This window comes from Lagenorhynchus albirostris, chromosome 2 (assembly GCF_949774975.1).
Source record: "Lagenorhynchus albirostris chromosome 2, mLagAlb1.1, whole genome shotgun sequence".
Taxonomy (NCBI): domain Eukaryota; kingdom Metazoa; phylum Chordata; class Mammalia; order Artiodactyla; family Delphinidae; genus Lagenorhynchus; species Lagenorhynchus albirostris.
Window position 1 is genome coordinate 98,071,480 of NC_083096.1, and position 21,727 is coordinate 98,093,206.

The 21,727-nt window shown below is 39.4% G+C and overlaps 1 protein-coding gene and 1 long non-coding RNA gene across 2 annotated transcripts in view; one reads left to right on the forward strand and one right to left on the reverse strand.

Annotated features, from left to right (window-relative positions):
- Positions 1-5,248: 5,248 nt before the first annotated feature.
- On the reverse strand, positions 5,249-9,397 carry LOC132516058 (uncharacterized). Its single transcript, XR_009539243.1, has 4 exons — positions 9,251-9,397; positions 8,879-8,969; positions 8,648-8,759; positions 5,249-5,434 (listed from the first exon to the last, which is right to left on the reverse strand). It is a non-coding gene; the product is annotated as an uncharacterized LOC132516058 (long non-coding RNA).
- A 237-nt stretch (positions 9,398-9,634) lies between these two features.
- The window catches only part of DBT (dihydrolipoamide branched chain transacylase E2), a 42,691-nt gene continuing 30,598 nt past the window's right edge, over positions 9,635-21,727 (forward strand). The window contains exons 1-3 of the mRNA XM_060139508.1: positions 9,635-9,697; positions 18,010-18,133; positions 21,300-21,375. Coding sequence (XP_059995491.1) covers positions 9,647-9,697; positions 18,010-18,133; positions 21,300-21,375 — 251 coding nt within the window. The 5' untranslated portion in view covers positions 9,635-9,646. The remainder of the gene's footprint in view (positions 9,698-18,009; positions 18,134-21,299; positions 21,376-21,727) is intronic.

Sequence of the window (21,727 nt, forward strand, 5' to 3'; positions counted from 1 at the left end):
CACCCAAACCAAGCCGCTCTGCGTACAGAAGCCGGGTTCGCCAGGCCCACAGCCAGGGCGCATGCGCGCCGCGCGGCGCTTAAAGGGGCGGCGCCCATAAAATTCCGGCAAATGGGAAGCTGTCCAGCAGGAGGGGTGGTGGCCGGGGAGGTTCCCTGGAGCGTGGAAGGAAATGTGTCCCTGGAAGACTTGCGCCCTGAACACAGCAAAACGCGCAGATTGCCGAAAGCCTACCTTTCAACTCTAGTCGGATCTCCAGTTGTCTCGCAGGCTTGTGCAAGCATCTGTGTTTATCTCTGTTTTCTCGGGGATCCTGCCGTACCCAGAACTGGAGACTCTCAGAGCTGAAGATGTAGGAAAGGTCCCTGCAATGCCCCGACCACCTTCTCTCTGGTCGGGTTTGCCTTCTCTGCAGCCTGTCCCTTGAAATGTGTCCCTGGTGCATTGATGATACCCATGAGCCTCTCGTTCTTCGTGTGTGTGTGTGTGTGTGTGTGTGTGTGTGTGTGTGTGTGTGTGTGTGTGTGTGTGTGTAGAGTATTATCTCTTTTTCTTCTGCTAGACACCATTTATTTGGGGATGAGTAGAAAAGGACAGAATCAGAATCAGTAATATAATGCTCAAAAAAGCCAAAGTTATGCCACCTTGTCCGAGAATGAGTGCAAGTTCATGACTGCAATGAACAGTGCCACTAACGTAATTCACTTCAGAGGAGGGCAGGAACGACAACCCGCTTCTTGATTCCGCTTGTGGTTCAGTTCCTACATTAACTGAGTACCAAATCATATGCAAGCCTCTAGGTAAGCAAAGAAGAGTAAGGTATTTTCTGCCTCGAAGTTATTGGAAGTATATTGTTGAGACTGAGAAGTGATAAATTATGTCATTCTTCTTAATGATAATAATGTACTGTACTTATCTTACAGTTAAGTAAAGAGGGAGCACCAATTAGAATATGATAAATCATAAAAAAGTCAACATTTATTGAGCACTTAGCCACTGCACGCATTTACAACCTGCTGAAGTACTTACAGTTTTGACTCTGATTTACAGCTGCATGTGTTAAACAATTTGCTACAAGGCCACACAGTTAACTAGCATACTGTGATATGAACCGTGGTGCTCTGATGTGAACACAATTGTCTCCTAATCCCAACATTCCACCACTTTTGTAACAGAGAAAGCCTGGGAATGCATATACTTTACCCAGTCTCTGATACAAAAGCAGACAAAGATGACATGGAGAAGAAAAATTTATAAATTTTATAAATTCAGATGCACCAGGATCAATCAAAATATTAACAAATAAATCCAACAACGTTTATGAAATACTATACAGTATGACCAAATTGGGACTGAATATCATTCTAACATTAGAAAAATGTTATGATGTTATATCAAAAACCTAAGATCCCATTAATAGATGAAGAAAAAGCATTTGAAAAAAAAATCAAGATCTATTTATGATAAAACAAAAGCAAATGAACCTAGGAATAAATGTAAACTCCCTTGATTAAGGACATCTGGAAAACTCTACAGCAAAGTTCATTCTTAATAACAGTAAATAATGGTAAAACATAAGAGACCTTTTAAAATCAAAACGAGATAGTAATACCCACAGTTATGGCTTCTTTTCAACAGATGATGGAAGTCTAGTCAGATTTTACAAGAAAGAGATGAAAGACACAAGACTGGACAGACAAAAACAACACTGTCATTATTCACAGGTGATATGATCACCTACATAGAAATAATGCCATTTGCAGCAACATGGATGGATCTAGAGATTGTCATACTGAGTGAAGTAAGTCAGACAGAGAAAGAGAAATATCGCATGATATTGCTTATATGCGGAATCTTTAAAAAATGATACAAATTTACAGAACAGAAACAGACTCACAGACTTAGAGAATGAACTTATGGTGGGGGGGGGATAGTTAGGGAGTTTGGGATTGATATGTACACACAGCTATATTTAAAATAGATAACCAACAAGGACCTACTGTATAGCACAGAGAACTCGGCTCAATATTCTGTAACAACCTAACTGGGAAAAGAATTTGAAAAAGAATAGATACATGTATATGTATAACTGAATCACTTTGTTATACACCTGCAACTAACACAACATTGTTAATCAACTGTACTCCAGTATAAAATAAAAAGTTAAAAAAAGAAAACCTCAAAGAATCTTTAGATATATTATTGAAAATATAGTTTCAGTAAAATTCCAATCAAATGCCCACAGGACTTTTTTAAGGAGCCTGACAAGACAATTCTAAAATTTATATGAAAGAACAAAAGTGCAAGAATAATTTAAAAAGAATGAGGTGAAGGGTACTTGTCCTCTCAAAACCCAGAATTTCTATGAAGCTAAAGTGAAGGCCATTCAGACTGTTTTATTATAGACACATCGGCTCCCGTATCAACAAGGCCCATAAATTTCACATTATTATTAAAGGTAATAGTTAATTGGGGACGTTGATCATCGATAAAGGATTGCCAAAAAACATTTTTTCCCGTGCTGCCAAACCCCCCAGTACGCTTTACCGGGGCGGCTGCTTGTTTTATATATGGTAACAGTAACAATTGAGCAATTCTTTGTCGTTTATTAAATTCTATAGGTTTTGTAACAGAAATCATAATAGAAATTTCTCCATTATAATCCTCATCAATAACTCCAGTATGAACTGTTACACCCTGCAGAGTCAAACTACTTCGTCCTAGTAATAGTCCCACGGTTCCTGCAGGTATAGGCCCATAAACTCCTGTAGCTAATTTGTGAACTCCTCCTGCTGGCGTAAGGATACAATCTCGAGGAGCAATTAAGTCAACGGCAGCACTGCCGCTGGTAGCATGCATGAGATCAGTAACTAAGAGCCGATGTTGAGATTGTCCTGTAGTGTCTGATGAAAGCTGCCATTGCTTACAGGATACCGTTGAGAATTTACCGTCGCTTTTCCCGTATTGTTGTTGCGGCCCCGGGTTGGGCCTAGCTTCCCGTGTCCCGAGACATTATCTCGTGGAGGCAAAAGATTTCCTAACTTATCCCTTTTGGAACGGCATTCATTAGTCCAGTGTTGTCCTTTACCACACCGGCGACATACCAGGTGGCTGTTCATTCTTAACCTGTTTTGATATTTGGCCTTGCCCTTTTCGACAATCTCGCCTCATATGTCCATACTTTCCACAATTGTAACATTTAGTACGATTATCTTTCAACCCTCCAGTTATGGCAGCTGCAAGTAAATTGGCATGATAAGTAGGAGATCCAATATCATGGCAAGCTTTTATATACGCTTCAAGTGGAGCGTTTACAGCTCGTAAAGGCCGCAATGCCTTCTGGCATTCAGGATTTGCATTCTCAAAGGCCAAGGATTGTAATAATAAATCTTGCACGTCTATTTGTGGTACAGCTCTTTGAATGGCTGCATGCAATCTAGACAAGAAATCTGTGTAAGGCTCACCAGGCCCTTGCATTAACTTAGTAAAAGATTGTGCTGTTTTTCCAGGGGGTTCCACTCGTAGCCATGCTCGCAAACAACACATACGTATTTGAATGATTCGTAAATCGTCAAATTGAGCTTGAGCTTGTACATTACTAAATGCACCTGTTCCTATTAATTCATCTAAAAGTGGTCCTGGAGGATTACGGGCCACATTAGTCCTTGCCATGTTTTCAGCTTCTTCTTTCCACCAAGTCTTAAACTGCATATATTGTCCAGGTTCAAGAACAGTCCTGGCAAGTGTCTCCCAATCCTGAGGAATTAATATGTTTTTGGAAGCATACCCAGACAAAAGTCCTTGAACATAATTAGAATGCATCCCATATGCATTAATGGCTTCTTTTAGCATTTTAAAAATTTTAAAATCATGAGGGTTATACTCAACACTCATATATCCATTCGGAAATTGATCATTAGCAGGCATAGCTTGTCTAACAATAGGGAAAGCAAAAAATGGTTCAGAATATTGCTTTTCTTCCTTATTCATCTCTTCTTCCAATAAAAGTTGATTACATTCAGGTTTTAGAGGAAATCGAAACTGACGAGAGGCTCCAACAGGATAAGCTGCTAATTCTAAAGGAGGAGCTGAAGGAATAGTAGGACATGGCTCCTGATATGAAATTTAGCCATCAAATTTTTCAACTTTGAAAGTATATCAGAAATCTCATTCTGTTGAGAAAGTGGCATCTCATTTTGTTTACTAGCTTGCTCCCGACCTTTATCATCAGAAAGAGCCCCTTCATCACTGGAGCCCGAAAAATCCTCTCCTGTCTCAGACATAAGAGGAGCAGGCGGAGGAAGGTCCTCTATAGGAGATTCACGGGACAGAGTACGAAAAGTAGCAGAGTGATCGGGAGCAGAATTCGGACGCTGAGGGCGCGCCCCATTTTCACTTTCAGTCTCAGATTGTAATGATTCCAGGGCAAGAGAAATTAGATTACAGAGAGACCAGACACGGACAGATATAGGGTCTCCATACTGATGAGCTCTTCTTAATGCTCGCATAACCTGTTTCCAAACTTTTAAATTCAACTGGTTATGACCAGTAGGTTGAAACCAGTAACAATGTTTACGAATCTCCGCAAACAATTCATCAAAAGATTCTTGTTTCACTTTCACTCCAGAACTCCGTAATAACTGTTTCAGGAGTCTATGTAGTGACATTCCACTGAGGGAGAATTCCCCATGACTCTACTCTTCCCGAAGGTTTCGCTTTACTCTTTAGCGTACAAAAATCCCCTTCGGCCCCGCGTGACCTCGAGACTTACCTTCAGGTCCCTGTTCGGGCGCCAAATGTTGTAGTTTCTTATGACAGGGCTGAAAGTAAGCTCATCACACGAGATGAATTGTGCAGAAACACAACAGTAGAGGGCTGCTGCTCGCTCAGGCAATACAGCGCCGTCTCATCCTGCTGTGGTGACTTTTATTTAAGCATTATCTATGTTTACACCTTAAGATTTGTTTTCTTAACGTTCCAGAAATGCCAAAGCAGCTACATATGCTTTCACTGATTATACAAGCAACAATGGGCTTTCTTGAAGACGTGCCGTGCTTCGTCCTTGAGCTCAAAAGCAGCGCAAGGACATTTCCTTGTGTTCCCATTATTCTGATTATACCGAGGACATTTCATGGATCAGTGCCCAAAGCATCCAGGACTGTTTGCAGTTCTGGCTTATTCGCACGCCCCCGGTTTGCCGGTGTGTGTGTGTGTGTGTGTGTGTGTGTGTGTGTGTGTGTGTGGCTCATGGGTCAAGTCTCCTTTCCATGTCCTCAGTTATTTCTCTACACTAAAGTAATTAAGATAATGTGAGATTGGTACAGTGATAAATAGATTACTTAGAGCCCTTAAACTGATTTCTTTGACAGATGAGATGGCAGATCAGTGGGAAAAGAAGAACTCTTCAGTTTATGGTGTGGAAACAACAGGTTAACTGTAAGAAAAAATGAAATTGGATTTGTATTTCACACCATACACAAAAACCATTTCAAGATGATTTAAAGATTTAATATCTCCCATAATATTTTAAAAATTAACTCAAAATGGGTCAAAGCCCTAAATGTAAGAGATAAAACTTTTAGAAGACGATATAGATGTAACTCTTCATAACCTTGGATTAGTTGATGGTTTCTGAGCTATGACACCCGAAGCACAATTTTTTAAAAATAAATTGGACCTCAATTTAATTAAAATAAAAAAACTTTTGTACTTCAAAGGTTACTATCAGGAAAGTGAAAAGACAAACTAAAGAATGGGAGAGGGCTTCCCTGGTGGCCCAGTGGTTGAGAGTCCACCTGCCGATGCAGGGGACACGGGTTCGTGCCCCGGTCCAGGAAGATCCCACATGCCGCGGAGCTGCTAGGCCCGTGAGCCATGGCCGCTGAGCCTGCGCGTCCGGAGCCTGTGCTCCGCAACGGGAGAGGCCACAACAGTGAGAGGCCCGCGTACCGCAAAAAAAAGAAAAAAGAATGGGAGAAAATATTTGTAAGTCATATATCTGATGTGTCTAGTATCTAGAATATATAAAGAACTATTACAATGCCAAAATAAAAAGACAACCCAATTTTTAAATGGGCAAAGGATTTGAATAGACATTTCTCCAAAGAAGATATACAAATGGCCAATAAGCACATGAAAAGATGTTCAGCATCATTCGTCATTAGGGAAACGCAAATCAAAATCGCAATGAAATATTACTGAACACCACTTGAAAGATAATTCAAAGACAATTCTCTCAATTCTTGAGAGGCAAGTGTTGGTAGGAAAGGAAAGGTTGCTTTATTTCGGAGGCCGGCAACTGGGGGGGTGGACTCCTGCAAGAGAACCAGCTCCTGGTTGTTGCTCAGGGGACAGGGGCTTTTAAAGGGGAGTTTCAGGGCTGTATAGGCAGAGGGAGGGAGCAGAACAGCATAGTCAGCTCTGACAGTCATCTTGAAATAAGTAATGTGGTGGTCTGATCAGCATCATCTTGGTTGTTTCAAGATTACTGATTAATCTTTAGTTCCAGGGTTTGTTCCCATTTCTTTGAGGCCAGTTCTCAGAACTGTGGAAGCTTATGTCATGGCTTCAGTTTGGTCATCATGTAGTCATCCTCCTTCACCTGGTGGGGGCTTCAGTAGCTGCAAAACAGCTCACAGGATATGGCCCAGAATATTATCTTTAGCCCTTAAGGAGGAAATAAAGGTCCTTGACTATGCTTAATGATTAAACTATTATTATTTGGTCTCCTTTGACTGTTTTCCTTTGTTTCTGCATTTTCTCACTTCTCTGATTAAACTTATTCTTTGGCTAAAGTGTTTCCACAGACAAAAGGCAGGCTGAGGATATGGGGGGGCGGGGGGCAAGGACTGTAGGGTCCTGCTCCGTTTCAATATCACTTTATATCCACTCGCATGGTTATAATGAAAAAGACAGACAATAACAAGAGTTGATGAGGATGTGAAGGAACCAGGACCTTCATACACTGCTAGTGAGAATGTGAAATGGTGCAGCCACCTTTGAAAACAGTCTGGCAGTTCCTCAAAGAATTAAACATAGGGTTATCGTGCAACCCAGCAATTCAACTCTTAGGTATACACCCAAGGAAAATAAAACACATATCTACACAAAAACTTGCACATTAATGTTCATAGCAGCATTCACAATAGCCCAAAAGTGGAAACAACCCAAATATCTATTGACTGATGAGTGGATAAACAAAAATATTTATATCTGCAAAATGAAATATTATTCGGCCATAAAAAGGAGTAAAGCACCAATACATGTGTAAAATAGATGAGCCCTGAGAACATTAGCTAGACATAAAAGCCACATATTGTATGATTCCTTTTATATGAAATGTCCAGAACAGGTAAATTTATAGAGTCAGAAAGTAGACGAGTAGTATCAGGGACTCAGGGGTGGGAGGGAGTTCCAGAATGGGAATTGATTGCTAATGGCCATGGCGTTTCTTTCGGGAGGTGGTGAAAATGTTCTGGATTTAGATGGTGGTAATGGTTTTACAACTTTGTAAATATATTAAAAATCTCCGTATTGTTCACAAAAATCTTTCTCTTGCCCCTTTGCAGTCATTCCCCATTCTCACCCCCAGTGCCAGGCAACCACTAATCTGCCTTCTGTCTCTATAGATTTGCCTTCTCTGGACATTCCATACAAATGGAATCAGGCAATATGTGACCTTCTGGATCTGGCTCCTTTTACTTAGCATAATATTTTTGAGGTTCATTCATGTTAAAGCATGTATCATTACTTCAGTCATTGTTAGTGATGAATAATATTCCATTATATGAATACACCACAGTTTGTTTATTCATTTACGTATGGAGGACATTTGGGCTGTTTCTAGGTTTTGGCTAATATAAATAAGGCTGTTAAGAACATTCTTGTACTAGTCTTTATGTGGACATATGTTTTTATTTCTCTTGGGTAGATACCTAAGAGTAGAATTTCCAGGTAACAATCATTCAATTATTATTATTATTATTATTTTGGCCACACCGGCGCAGCTTGTGGGATCTTAGTTCCCCCACCAGAGATCAAACCCAGGCCCCCTGCAGTGGAAGCTCAGAATCCTAACCACTAGACCACCAGGAAATTCCCTCAATTAAATTTTTAAAAAGAGAAGAAATGGGTTATTTGGTTCTTTCGAGCTCAAGTGAAAGGATTAACTAGTGAATATGTGGCATATCTCTTGATGTCGGAAGGAAGGATAAGGAAACATACCATACTGAATTTGGAAGCAGTAATCATGTTGAGGTAAAGAGTATAAAAGAAAAGAAGTAAACTAGACATTTCCTTAAGAGAAGGTAGAGTCAAAGGGAAAGTTAAGAGGAAGAAGGTAGTATAGGGGCTCTGGGAAGAAAAATAATTCAATTCAAAGGCACAGCTACTTAATCTTTTTATAAAAACACATGCATGTAGTATTATGAAATCTATTATTTGTGCCTATAAAATGTTTTGTTAGTGGGAAAGTTAAAAAAAATCAAAGTTCTTTGACTATCCCAGGTTTTCTTATAAAGGTTATGATTTAAATCTATTGCTTACAGTTTGTGTGTGTGTGTGTGTGTGTGAAATACACTGAAAGGCAAATAAAGCAAAATAAAAAGTGTGAGTTTGAGTAATATCCGACAGTGAATTTGTGAAGTACCTGAGATTTTGTTTCACGGCCACTAATCTTCAGTGTTGAGAATTTATGATTTTGTCTTTGTTCCGGTTTTGTTCTCTGTAATTCTTTAGACATCTGTACAGATTTTCATTCCCTTATAAGAGGAAGAACAGACAAATATCATCGTGGACATTTCTAGAAATTGGTTTCTTAGTTGCTGTGAGGAGGATTGACCATTAGAGCTCTGATCTTTTCTTTACCAGTTCCACTGACCTCAATTTGACATTTCTCCAAGAGGCAAATAAATACAGGTAGTATGTCTGACATTCTTGCATATGCTGGGCAGCTACCTCTGACAGATTCCCTAAAAAGGAAAGATAATGGCGATGACATTTGTCTTAGACATTATGGTAACCTTGTTTATCTTCCATGAAAAAAATAATTGAAAAGCCAGTTTCGGTAACCAAGAACACAATGCGAGTAAGAAATGCCCGTCATTGGAAAGTATTCCAGTATAGACTTGACTCGATTAACGGTACAGATCCTTGCTACAAAGTATAGAAATGTCCCATTTTCTGTAATCAAGCAGTTACAATACAAGCTGAAGGAAGGTTTTTGTTTTTGTTTTTGCTTTCTCCTGCTTACCCCTCAGATCTTACGTCAACGTAAATTTCTCCCGGTGAGTGCCCTTCCTTTGTTTCCTTAACATACTCCATCTCCCCCATTACTTGCACTGAAAATATGATCGTTGGCGCACATGTACTTACACAGCTGTGCCTTACCCAACTTTGTCCCTGAAACTAAATTTGGGCAGCCCTCCTCCCCACTTGTCTCTTCTCCCACTCCGCAGGGCTTCCCCACCCCACCCCAACGGTTATCTCAGCCCCGCCCCGCTCCCTGACTGGCTGTTGGGTGGGAGGCTCGTTCCTTCGCTCTCCATTGGCCGCTCAGGCCTCAGGGGAAGGCTCGTTTCCCGGCTCCCAATAGGTCCCCCGCAGGCAACTCCTCCAACCTCAGAGCAGTTGTCATTTCCGGAGTAAGATGGCTGCAGCGTGTGTGCTGAGGACCTGGAGCCGGACTGCCGGGCGTCTGGTAAGCAGGTTGGGCAGATCTGATGTCGGGAAGGAGTGATTTGTTCGGAGTCACTCGGGAGAGGTGTGTTACTTTGTCCTCCTAGTGCTTCGCGTACAGGGCTCGCGTGATGGAGAGGTGGAGGGATGTATGCAAAACGAAGGGCAGCGAAGGTGGCGCTCAACCTGTCTGGAAACCCACTCTCTCTCCTTACCTGGGCGCACTTACGTCGTGACTCGGTCGCCCTCCCGCTTCATCTGCACCCGAAGCCCAGCTATCCTTTCGTTCAGTAGCCTTTCATTGAGCACCATCCGGGTACCGGGCATTGTGGTAGGCACTGGGGAAACAGAGATATACTATATTCAGTAAACATTTATTGAGCACCCCTTAGTTTCAGACACTGATAATACGACCCCTGCCCTCAAGGCATTTACAGTCTAGAGAAAGAGACTGGGCAAGGAAAGCGTAACACCATAGGTCCTTGCCTGCAAGCAGCTGAGAGGCTCGAGCTTTGTTCTTTGGGTTTAAACCTATCTCCTACATTTGCACCAGTATCTTTCCAACCTTTTAAATCACCAGAGCTAAGACCCACCACCATTTTTCCTTCATTTCTCCCCTTTCATACAGTCTTCTAGCACCAAACGATTAACATCCCAATAATCATAGTGTTTCATCCTATTTGCATAGCGTTTTTCTTCCTGGGTCCCCTCTTCAGAATTTTCCTACAGTGTTGGGCCCCTGATCTTACAAAACCTTCCAAGAGCCTGCTATGTACCAGGTACTGTGCTAGGAATTGGGGGTGCAAATATGAATAAGACAGACACTGATTTCTGCCCCCTCAGGGTTTAATTACAGCCTTGTGGTGTGGCACGGGGAAGAAAGGCAGAGATAGACAAGACAAGCAATTACAGCACAGCATGAGAAGACGGAACAAGTGCCTAGAGCTACAGAGACACATAGGAGGGATCTTGGGGGGTCAGAGAGTTCCCAGAGGATACTGTATAATTTGAGATTTGTGAAAGCTAAGTAGGAGGTAACCAAGAGAAGAAAGCTCTTCTCAGCAGCACCTTAGTGGGTATTGGCCTCCCTTCTTTGGAAAGCTCTCCATGCTTGGCTTCTGTGACACCAGCTTCCTGGTATTCTTTTTCCTACATCTTTGAACACTTTATCCCAACCTCCTCCTCTTTCCTTGCCTAACTTTTAAATATTGGTGTTTTTAAGGGTTCTGACTTTGCCCCTCTCTGTGCTTCTTGCGCTTCCAGGGTTACCTCATCCACTTCTTCAAATTTAGTTGCCATTTATATGCTGATGATTCCTGAAGTTCCCCAGTCTTCCAGCCAGCTTTACTGCAGACCCATGTATCTCACTGTCCTGGAAATCTTCAAATTGCATGTAGTTTAGGTGTTTTTCAGCTGTAAGTAGTAAACCCAACCAATAAGTAGGAAATCAAGTATCTGTGTATACAAAGCATCTGAAAGTTAGATGGCAGCTGGGATTGATTAAGTGGCTTATCGTTATCAGGGTTGTCATTTTAGCAATTCCTTTGGCCTTTCCCTCAGGGTCACAAGAGGGCTGCCACAACTTCGTATTCAGGGCAGTAAGGAGGAAGTGGTGGTACCATCCAGACTCACTGGCTAGAACTGTGTTACATGGCCACTGCTAGCACAAGGGAGCTTGGAAGGACTAGCCTTCAGCCACCTCACAGTGACTGTTATAATGTCTCCGAGGAACATCAGACTCTAGGCTCTGGAACTAAACCCTCAAACCTGTTTCTCTTGATTCTAGCCTGTAAATCTCAAAAATCTAGTCATTTTTCTCCAAGCTCTCTCCAGCTGCAGATATCCCGGACCTTCTGAGTTGGACTTTCTGCCTCTAATCTTGTGCCTCTCTAACCCGTTCTCCATAGTGTAGCCAGAGTGATCTTATAAAGTAGGACACAAATTTGAGAATGTCATTTCCTTGCTTAAAACTGCTCTCAGCAAAATGTTCAGAATTCAAATGACTATGAAGCAATATATGATCTGGATCCTTCCAAACTCTCCAGCTTCATTCCTTGCTAAAACCTAACTACCCAGTCCCCACTCTGACACTTCAACCTTAGCTCACACTAAACTACGCTAGAAGTATATTGAACAATTTCAGTTAATTGAACACAGGCTCTTTTCTCTCTCTTGACTCCAGACCTTTGCACGTCTATTTCCTCTGCTTTAAAGACTCTTGCCTTACTCCCCTATAGACTTCTCTGCAACACATCTCACCCCCTGGGTGACTCCTACTCATCCTTAGGTCTTACTTCACTTTCTCCAGATAGGTGCCCTCCTTTGTGTTTTCTTAACACTATCTCCCCCATTATAACACTGTTGTAATCATCTGTTTACTTGCTTTTATCTTTCACAGTATGGACTATACCTTCCATAAGGGAAGGAATCACATCAATTTTGTTCTCTAATCCTAAATGCCTGGCACATAGTAGGTACTCAATAAACATTTGTTGAACGACTCAGTAAAAAAAAGTCTATTTTTTCCATATGTTATAAAAAATCATAAGCAACAAGAGGTCTTATCACCTATAGTAAATTATTAAGAAAGCCTTATTATGTTGTGTTTATACTCCCCTACGGCATCATGCATTTGACTCTTGATTAACTTACCGTATTATCTTGAATTTTTCTATTTTGTCTGTCTTCCTGCAGTAAAGTGTAAGCAATTTGAATTCAGAGACTGTATTCTACATCTTATTTAGCTTTGAATTCTCGAGCACAGAACAATCCTGTCTTTAGGTATGCTCAACAACTGCCTGCTGAATTATTACTAATTTATTTCCTTACTATGTGAATCTGCTAAACCGCCTTTTCATTACTTTGTATTTTTTTGTGTGTTGTTTGTAGAAGACAATGTCTTTCATACTTGAAAAATTATCTTTTTCTCCTTCTCCCTTCCATTTTTTTAAAATAAATTTATTTATCTATTTATTTTTGGCTGCGTGGGGTCTTCACTGCTGTGCGTGGGCTTTCTCTAGTTGTGACGAGCGGGGGCTACTCTTTAGTTGCAGTGCGCAGGCTTCTCGTTGCGGTGGCTTCTCTTGTTGCGGAGCACGGGCTCTAGGCACGTGGGCTTAGTAGTTGTGGCTCACAGGCTCTAGAGCACAGGCTCAGTAGTCGTGGCGCACGGGCTTAGTTGCTCTGCAGCATGTGGGATCTTCCCGCACCAGGGCTCGAACCTGTGTAGATTCTTAACCACTGTGCCACCAGCAAAGCCCCTCCCTTCCATTTTTATCCTTCTGTTTTCCTTTTTATACCTTTAGTCGGCACCTTCACTAATGTGTTTTAGCTTTCTCTTAATAGCCACTCAATCGCTATTTATCACATAATGCCTATTGCACTTATGTTGCTTGCTTTCTTTTTCTACTTTAAATCTTCTCAGACAGGAGCCTGTCATTTCATGCCTCAAATACAATAATTGTTCCTTAACTTTGTCCTTTCTCTCCAAGCTTTACCTGTTATAATCTAATGCACACACACCCCTAGATTAATTTCTTTTTTTATGCTTTCATTTTATTTATTTTTTTATACAGCAGGTTCTTATTAGTCATCCATTTTATACACATCAGTGTGTACATGTCAATCCCAATCTTCCAATTCATCACACCACCATCCCCACCGCCCCGCCACTTTCCCCCCTTGGTGTCCATATGGTTGTTCTCTACATCTGTGTCTCAATTTCTGCCCTGCAAACCGGTTCATCTGTACCATTTTTCTACGTTCCACATATATGCGTTAATATACGATATTTGTTTTTCTCTTTCTGACTTACTTCACTCTGTATGACAGTCTCTAGATCCAGCCACGTCTCTACAAATGACCCAATTTCGTTCCTTTTTATGGCTGAGTAATATTCCATTGTATACATGTACCACACTTCTTTATCTTTGGGCATTTAGTTTGCTTCCATGACCTGGCTATTGTAAATAGTGCTGCAATGAACATTGAGGTGCATGTGTCTTGTTGAATTATGGTTTTCTCTGGGTATATACCCAGTAGTGGGATTGCTGGATCATATGGTAATTCTATTTTTACTTTTTTAAGGAACCTCTATACTGTTCTCCATAGTGGCTGTATCAATTTACATTCCCACCAACAGTGCAATAGGGTTCCGTTTTCTCCACACCCTCTCCAGCATTTGTTATTTGTAGATTTTCTGATGATGCCCATTCTAACTGGTGTGAGGTGATACCTCATTGTAGTTTTGATTTGCATTTCTCTAATAATTAGTGATGTTGAACAGCTTTTCATGTGCTTCTTGGCCATCTGTATGTCTTCTTTGGAGAAATGTCTATTTAGGTCTTCTGCCCATTTTTGGATTGGGTTGTTTAGTTTTTTAATATTGAGCTGTATGAGCTGTTTATATATTTTGGAGATTAATCCTTTGTCTGTTGGTTCATTGGCAAATATTTTCTCCCATTCTGAAGGTTGTCTTTTTGTCTTGTTTATGGTTTCCTTTGCTGTGCAAAAGCTTTTAAGTTTCATTAGGTCCCATTTGTTTATTTTTGTTTTTATTTCCATTACTCTAGGAGGTGGATCCAAAAAGATCTTGCTGTGATTTATGTCAAAGAGTGCTCTTCCTATGTTTTCCTCTAAGAGTTTTATAGTGTCCAGTCTTACATTAAGGTCTCAAATCCATTTTGAGTTTATTTTTGTGTATGGTGTTAGGGAGTGTTCTAATTTCATTCTTTTACATGTAGCTGTCCAGTTTTCCCAGCACCACTTATTGAAGATGCTGTCTTTTCTCCACTGTATATTCTTGCTACCTTTATCAAAGATAAGATGACCGTATGTGTGTGGGTTTATCTCTGGGCTTTCTATCTTGTTCCATTGATCTATGTTTCTGTTTTTGTGCCAGTAGCATATTGTCTTGATGACTGTAGCTTTGTAGTATAGTCTGAACTCAGGGAGTCTGATTCCTCCAGCTCCATTTTTATCCCTCAAGACTGCTTTGGCTATTCGGGGTCTTTTGTGTCTCCACACAAATTTTAAGATTTTTTTGTTCTAGTTCTGTAAAAAATGCCATTGGTAATTTGATAGGGATTGCATTGAATCTGTAGATTGCTTTGGGTAGTATAGTCATTTTCACAATATTGATTCTTGCAATCCAATAACATGGTATATCTCTCTGTCTGTTGGTATCATCTTTAATTTCTTTCATCAGTGTCTTATAATTTTCTGCATACAGGTCTTTTGTCTCCCTAGGCAGGTTTATTCCTAGGTATTTTATTCTTTTTGTTGCAGTGGTAAGTGGGAGTGTTTCCTTAATTTCTCTTTCAGATTTTTCATCATTAGTGTATAGGAATGCAAGACATTTCTTTGCATTAATTTTGTATCCTGCTACTTTACCAAATTCATTGATTAGCTCTAGTAGTTTTCTGGTGGCATCTTTAGGATTCTCTATGTATAGTATCATGTCACCTGCAAACAGTGACAGTTTTACTTCTTCTTTTCCAATTTCTTTTCCAATATTCCTTTTATTTCTTTTTCTTCTCTGATTGCCGTGGCTAGGACTTCCAAAACTATGTTGAATAATAGTGGTGAGAGTGGACATCCTTGTCTTGTTCCTTTTCTTAGAGGAAATACTTTCAGTTTTTCACCATTGAGAATGATGTTTGCTATGGGTTTGTCATATATGGCCTTTATTATGTTGAGGTAGGTTCCCTGTATACCCACTTTCTGGAGAGTTTTTATCATAAATTGGTGTTGAATTTTGTCAAAAGCTTTTCTGCATCTATTGAGATGATCATATGGTTTTAATCTTCAATTTGTTAATATGTGTATCACATTGATTGATTTGAGTATATTGAAGAATCCTTGCATCCCTGGGATAAATCCCACTTGATCATGGTGTATGATCCTTTTAATGTGTTGTTGGATTCTGTTTGCCAGTATTTTGTTGAGGATTTTTGCCTATATATTCATCAGTGATATTGGTCTGTAATTTTGGTTTTTTGTAGTATCTTTGTCTGGTTTTGGTATCAGGGTAATAGTGATCTCATAGAATGAGTTTGGGAGTGTTCCTTCCTCTGCAATTTTTTGGAAGAGTTTGAGAAGGATCAGTGTTAGCTCTTCTCTAAATGTTTGATAGAATTCACCTGTGAAGCCATCTGGTCCTGGACTTTCGTTTGTTGGACGATTAATCCTTTTTCTTCAATAACCCATAATGTATGAGTTCAGACTCCTTAATTTGACATTTACAGTCATCAACAGTTTGGTCCTTGAGCTCCTTCCACTGCTCCCTTTGATAAATTTGATCAAGGCAAATCATACAACTCAACATTAAAAAATGGGCAGAATTGAATGGACATTTTTTCAAAGAAGAAATGCAGATGGCCAACAGGCACATGAAAGATGCTCAACACCACTTATCATCAGGCAAATGCAAACTAAAACCACAATGAGATATCACCTCACACCTGTCAAAATGGCTATCATCAAAAAGAACACCAATAACAAACGTTGGCAAGGTTGTGGAGAAAAGGGAACCCTTGTATACTGTTGGTGGAAATGTAAATTGGTGCAGCCACTGTGGAAAACAGTATGGAGGTTTCTCCAAAAAACTAAAAATAGAACTACCATATGACCCAGCAATGCCGCTCCTGGGTACATATCCAAAAAAAACAAAACACTAATTTGAAAAGATATATGCACCGTAATGTTCATAGCAGCATTATTTACAATTACCAAGATATGGAAGCAACCTAAGTGCCCATCAACAGATGAATGGATCAAGAAGATGTGATATACATACATATATTTATGTATCTATCTATATGTATGTAATGGAATACTATTCAGTCATAAAAAAGAATGAAATTTTGCCATTTGCAGCAACATGAATGGACTTGAAAAGCATTATGCTAAGTGAAGTAAGTCAGAGAAAGAAAAGTACTGTATGTAATCACTTATGTGTGAAATCTAAAAAATACAACAAACTAGTGAATAGAACAAAAAAGCATCAGACTCACAGATAGAGAACAAGCTAGTGGTTTCCAGTAGGAGGGAGGGCAATATAGGGGTGACGGTGTGGGAGATACAAACTTATGGGTGTAAGATAGGCTCAAGGTTGTATTGTACAGCATGGGGAATATAGCCAAAATTTTGTAAGAACTGTAAATGGACTGTAACCTTTAAAAATTGTATAATTTTTTTTAAAAAAAGTGTGATGTAGTTTATCAGGTATTAATAACATTGAAATGTTAACTTTCAAAATAAAATATTGTACCTTTCACACACTTAGGTTTTGATATACCAAATGAAATACATTCAGTCTTACTTATTTCTGTAATATTGTATTTTATTATATTAGGATTTTATATAAAATATCAATAGTTAAATCTAAAGAGTCATCTATAAATTGTGATAAGAAAACCTTTGAGGACAATACTATGTGTGTTTTTCAGTGTCTTTAGATGCTAAAGGAGTCACTTTTTTTTAAGAATAAAGAAGTGATTATTTATTTATTTATTTTTGGCTGCGTTGGGTCTTCGTTGCTGCACTCAGGCTTTCACGGCGAGCGGGGGCTACTCTTCATTGTGGTGCGTGGGCTTCTCATTGCGGTGGCTTCTCTTGTTGCGGAGCACAGGCTGTAGGCACGCGGGCTTCAGTAGTTGTGGCTTGCGGGCTCTAGAGCATGGGCTTCAGTAGTGTGGCACACAGGCTTAGTTGCTCCACCGCATGTGGGATCTTCCCAGACCCGTGTCCCCTGCATTGGCGGGTGGATTCTTAACCACTGCGCCACCAGGGAAGCCTGCTAGCAGTCACTTTTGAATTCTTTAGTTGTTTTATTTCAGGAAGCCTTTAATGACTCAAATACACCTACAGGCTGTTGTGTTTATATAGAAAACATTGTTAAAACTTTTTTACTTCCGTAGGGAATTTTAGGCAAGGATCATAAGCATGTGGACAAATCAGGATATAATTTTACTAAACAAGGGAATTCCCTGGCGATCCAGTGGTTAGGACTCCCTGCTTCCACTGCAGGGGGCACAGGTTCAATCCCTGGTTGGGGAACTAAGATACCTCATGCCTCGCGGCATGGCCAAAATAAATAAATAAACAAAAGAACAAGAAAATATTCTGTGTGCTAGGGTTTGAATTCCTTTGTTTCCTTAACCAGAAACTTGTCACTGATGCCAAGTGTTCTGATTTCAGCCTAATTTCATATTGTTTATATCGTGATAATGATTGTTCTACTTTTAGAATAGACTTGAAATTCAGTATATACTTAGAGATACGCCATTAAGATCATTTATAAAACCTTTTACTGTTTTGTTTTCCCATCTCTAGAGTTGTGTCCGCTACTTTCAAACATGTGGTAATACTCATGTTTTGAAACCAAACTATGTGTCTTTCTTTGGTTATCCTTCATTCAAGTATAATCATCCACATCAGCTGCTGAAAACAACTGCTGGTAAGTATAATCTCAGAATAGCCTGTACAGCATAGTGTTTTATATTTATTCAGTAACTGAAGACTTATCAAAGTAAAAAAGTTGACCTTTTGCTTCTAGCCTGGCCCTCCTTGCTCTCCCCACATCTATCCAATTCTCATTTTCTTTTCTTTTTTTTGCACCCACTCCCCTTTCACATACTTTCCCTTAATACTTGTGTCTTCATAATGCTGGGACTGGGTTCTCTTGGGCCCTCTGTTCTTTATCATATGACTTACCTAAGTGCAACAGTCAGCATTGATATGACTTAGATTAAATTGTTGACTTAGTAGATTGTATCCTTGTACTCACTGTATTACTGTTTTTTGGATGAGGCACTTAATCTGTCATGTTAAGATAGTGTGATGAGGTGCTTGTGTAAATACAAAGTTCTCTGGCTTTTACCACTTAATTACATTTCCCCCAACTTTTTCTACCTTGCAAAGAACTTGAGACTTAAGTATTAGATTTGGCAAAGGCACTAAAACTTTTTTTTTTCCTGATGTTCTATTTAGAACCCTGGTAAAGAACCCTAGACTTCCGTTACAACGTTAAGCTTTTGACAGATACATAGTGCCTTAATCTGTGCTAGTGATGAAGAATAACGGAATTCCAGGCGGATCCAACCCCTGAGATCAATTAGTCCTTCCATGCCTTGTATATGTCTTCTTCCGCATCACCCTAAGATATGTAAACCTTATCTTCACCATTAAAAAAAAAAAAAGATTTCTATTTTCAAAAGTTGATCTTTTCTCTTTACTTCTCAGAGAAAATAGAGGCCATTCAAGCAGAAACTCCAACTTCCTACCCTAGTGTCTAAACACTTAAGGAGCTTTGGGTTACTAGCTGTGTAACCTGACCCAAGTTACTTAATTTCTCTCTGTTTCATCATTTGGAAAATGGGAGTAACATAGTATCCAACTTTGTATTCTTGTGAGAGCAAATCCCAAGGCACTGTTCTACATACTTGGGATACATCCTCTTCCAATTCTTCCCTAACTCAGTAAACAATTAGACTAGAAACCTGAAGCCATCTCGATACTTGTCTCACATCACGTTGATTACCAAGATATGGTAATATTACATCTTAAATGTTTTTAAATCTGTCTTCGCCTTTTCAGACAGCTTTGAAAATATTTAAATATATTAAGTTCTATACTTCAGTTTCTTACCTACAATAGCCTCCTAACTGCTTTCTCTGCCACCCCTCCCCCAGTCCTTTCCATCACATTCCTGCCAGAGATATTTTTCTCTAAAATTATAGATATAAAGTTATAGGTCTGAAATTGTAGATGGGACTCCTATCAGCCAATTATTGCTGAATAATAACCTTCCCCACAACTTAGTGCCTTAAAGGAACAATGATTTATTGTTCCTCAGGATTCTGGGGGTGGGTTGGTCGGGTGGCTCCTCTGCTGGTTTCACCTGGGCTCACTAATGTGACTGGATTCAGCTACAAGGTCATCTGGGTCAGAAGGTCCAAGATGGTCTTACACATGTGTCTGACAGTTGGTGCTGGTTTTTAGCTGGGGCATCTCATTTCTCCTCCATGTGGTGTCTCTCATCCTCCAGTAGACTAGAACAGCTTCCTTACATGGGGATCTCAAGGCACATTCCAAGAGGGAGAAAGTGGAGGCTGCGAGGTCCTGTGAGGCTTGCGCTCCAGAACCTGCAACTTTACTTCTGCTGTACTCTATTGGTCAAAACAAGTCATAGGCCAGTGTAGATTTAACTAGTGGTAAGATAAACTGTACCTCTAATGGGAACAGCTGCAAAGAATTAATGACCATAATTATTTACCACTGGTTCCTAATTACCTCTAGGATATGTTCCAAACACCTCACCTCATCATGGCACAAAGCCTTAAATCTGGGCTTATTTCTTGCCACGTAGCCTATCCTCAGCTGTGCGGAAGTGTTTGTCATTCCCTAACCACGCTGCATAGTATCATATTCCCATGCCCTTTCACATGCTGGTCCTTGCATAATATTGCTTTGTATAGAGGTGACATGGTGTACTTACTTGCCATTTTTGATTACTTCAGTTGGTTTCCAATTCTTTATTATAACTCTATGATAACTCTTCCTGAGCAGAAATCTTCGTGTACCTCTGTATTTCTTCAAGGAAAAAAAAAAATCTTAAAAGTAAAATTACCTACGGAGTCAAAGAAACAGACTTTTTTTTTTTTAAGGTTTTTGATTCTTAATGCCAAACTATTTTTCAGAAAGGTTCCAGTTTATACTCTGAGCAGCAGGCTGTGAGAGGCCCCACTTACTAGAGAGGAAACAAGAGGTGCTTAAGACCTCCATATCAAAAGTGTATTTCGTATTTCTTAACTACTAATCTCCTCATATTTATTAAAGAAAAATTTCCTACCTTAATCAGCTTGTTGTATATTTTATAAGCAATTTTGATTAATAGTAGTTTAAAGATAGAGGAGCGCTCTTCAGTCACTTCGGAGCCATTTGTTAATTTGGAAAAGTGAGAGGATCCATACATACTTTCTGTCTTGGGCATAATTACCATAAATTATCATTGGCATCTAAGTGTTATAAAGAGGGTGTAGAAATTTGAAAAGGAGTAAAAAAAGTGCTAAGAGAAAATAGAAGACTAAAATTTAAGAAGTTGGTAGAACATCATTTGAGCGAATAAGAATTTTCCAAGCCTTCTAGGTATGGATCTGCCTGATTTTTAGACACCGGGAATGAGAAGAGTGGTATGAAGTCAGAAGAGATTTAAGAGCAGGCCATTGATGTTTATTATAGTTTCATAACATGCAACAAGGAGATCCAGCTGAACCTCCCTTTGTCTAATATCTTGTTCTATTTTCTGTTCATTGCTATTATTGCAAAATCTCATTTGTTGGAAGGGCCTCCTATACCCTTGTAAAAGAACATTATTTTGGAAATAGGAAAATGTCAGTTCAGTGGCAATATCAATAGGTCTGTGTCACTGAATAATTTATATAAATCTTGGGTAGTTATGAATAATGAAGAGATTATAAACATAAAATGCTTTTTAAAATCTATAAAAATGAAATAATTTCTGCCTCTGCTTGAGAATATTTTCTAATTTTAGATGTCAAAGCATCTGTCTATTAGCGATACATTACATATTTAATGAGATCATTTCTCATTTGTCTTCGAAGCTCTACAGGGACAGATTGTTCAGTTCAAACTCTCAGACATTGGTGAAGGAATTAGAGAAGTAACTGTTAAAGAATGGTAAGTTATTCTGAAAATTTTTTTAAGTAAGTATAAAAATAAGTAGAAATCTATTTAAATTGAGACATCTCTTTCTGTAACATATATGATTTTTTTAAAGCAATAAGGTAATCTAGTTTGTGTTGCCAATATGCTGGTGGCACAATTCATCCTACAGTATGGCATTTTATTCAATGTAATTTATTAAGGATTATTTTTTCCTCATTTAAAAAATTTTTTCACTATCCACCCCTCACTTCAGCTAAAAAAGAGAAATTTGCCTCTAAAAGATATTAAGTTGATATGACCATGTGTTTTGAAAAGCATTTAATGTATGAACTTAGAGCTTTTTTCCAAACTATTTTAAAATAAT